Source organism: Eimeria mitis, genomic scaffold, assembly GCF_000499745.2.
Source record: "Eimeria mitis Houghton genomic scaffold, Emh_scaff8975, whole genome shotgun sequence".
In the NCBI taxonomy this organism is placed as follows: domain Eukaryota; phylum Apicomplexa; class Conoidasida; order Eucoccidiorida; family Eimeriidae; genus Eimeria; species Eimeria mitis.
The window spans coordinates 1-1662 of record NW_024016566.1 but is presented as its reverse complement, the minus strand read 5'-3'; the positions used below and the strand labels follow the sequence as shown (position 1 = coordinate 1662).

Here is a 1662-nt window from a genome sequence, read left to right as displayed (position 1 = left end):
GGGCAAGGCGAAGGCTCCTGCGGCCAAGCTGCCACTGCCTTCGAAGGCAGCGCCTGGCGCCAAGGGGCCTTTGCCACCTCCGAAGGTGTTGGGAGCCAAGGCGGTTCCTGCTGTGGCGGCGAAGGCTGATGATGATCAAGAACATCTCGATGACGCTGCCAGCAAGATGCAGGCCTCCCCAGAGGAGGCGAGCGATGATGCGAGCAAGGCGAAGGCTCCTATGGCCAAGCTGCCACTGGCTCCCAAGGCAATGGTTGGCGCCGCCAAGGGGCCTTCGCCTCTTTCGAAGGCTCTTGGAGCCGAGGCGGTTCCTGCTGTGAATGCGAAGGCTGGTGGGGATGCAGAGCATCCCGCTGGCGCCGCCAGCAAGACGCAGGCCTCACCGGAGAAGACGAGCGAGGATGAAAGCAAGGCGAAGGCTCCTGCGGCCAAGCTGCCACTGGCTCCCAAGCCAGTAGTTGGCGCCGCCAAGGGGCCTACGCCTCTGTCGAAGGCGTTGGGGGCCAAGGCGGTCCCTTCTATGGAGGCAAAGGCTGGAGGGGATGCAGATCATCTCGGGGAAGCCGCCAGCGACTCTCAGGCCGCCCCGGAGAAGACGAGCGAGGATGAAGGCAAGGCGAAGGCTCCTGCGGCCAAGCTTTCGCTAGCTGCGAAGGCAGCGGTTGGCGCCGCCAAGGGGCCTTCGCCTCCTCCTAAGGCGTTGGGGGCCAAGGCGGTTCCTGCTGTGGCGGCGAAGGCTGCTGGAGATGAGGAGTATCTCGGTGAGGCCGCCAGCAAAACGCAGGCCTCGCCCGAGGAGGCCAGCGAGGATGCGAGTAAGGCGAAGGCTCCTGCGGCCAAGCTGCCACTGGCTCCCAAACCAGTAGTTGGAGCCGCCAAGGTACCTTCGCCTCTTTCGAAGGCGTTGGGGGCCAAGGCGGTTCCTACTGTGGAGACGAAGGCTGCTGGAGATGAGGAGCATCTCGGTGAGGCCGCTAGCAAGACGCAGGCCTCGCCCGAGAAGACGAGCGAGGATGAAGGCAAGGCGAAGGCCCCTTTGGCCAAGCTGCCATTGGCTTCCAAACCAGTTGCTGGCGCCGCGAAGGGGCCTGCGCCTCTGTCGAAGGCTTTGGGGGCCAAGGCGGTTCCTTCTGTGGAGGCGACGGCTGTAGGGGATGCAGAGCATCCCGTCGAGGGCAAGAGCGTGGCGGAGGGCTCGCCGGTGAAGACAAGCGAAGATGCGAGCAAGGCGAAGGCTCCTGTGGGCAAGCTGCCACTGGCTTCCAAGGCAGTAGTTGGCGCCGCCAAGGGGCCTCTGCCTCCTCCGAAGGCGTTGGGAGCCAAGGCGGTTCCTGCTGTGGAGGCGAAGGCTGGAGGGGATGCAGAGCATCTCGGTGAGGCCGCCAGCAAGACGCAGGCCTCCCCAGAGGAGGCGAACGACGATGAGGGCAAGGCGAAGGCTCCTGCGGCCAAGTTGCCAATGGCTTCGAAAGCAGGAGTTGGCGCCGCCAAGGTACCTTTGCCTCTTTCGAAGGCGTTGGGGGCCAAGGCGGTTCCTGCTGTGGCGGGGAAGGCTGGTGGAGTTGCAGATCATCTCGGCGAGGCCGCCAGAGACTCTCAGGCCGCCCCGGAGGAGGCCAGCGATGATGCGAGCAAGGCGAAGGCTCCTGTGGGCAAGCTGCC

The 1662-nt window shown here is 65.2% G+C and overlaps 1 protein-coding gene across 1 annotated transcript; it reads left to right on the top strand.

The window, feature by feature from the left end:
* Positions 1 to 166: 166 nt before the first annotated feature.
* On the top strand, positions 167 to 1626 carry EMH_0096260 (uncharacterized protein; the record flags this gene model as incomplete). The annotated part of the gene is made up of 2 exons (XM_038023233.1): positions 167 to 1492; positions 1591 to 1626. 2 exons carry the CDS (start codon positions 167 to 169, stop codon positions 1624 to 1626), a joined length of 1362 nt encoding a protein of 453 aa, XP_037879087.1.
* Positions 1627 to 1662: the final 36 nt, after the last annotated feature.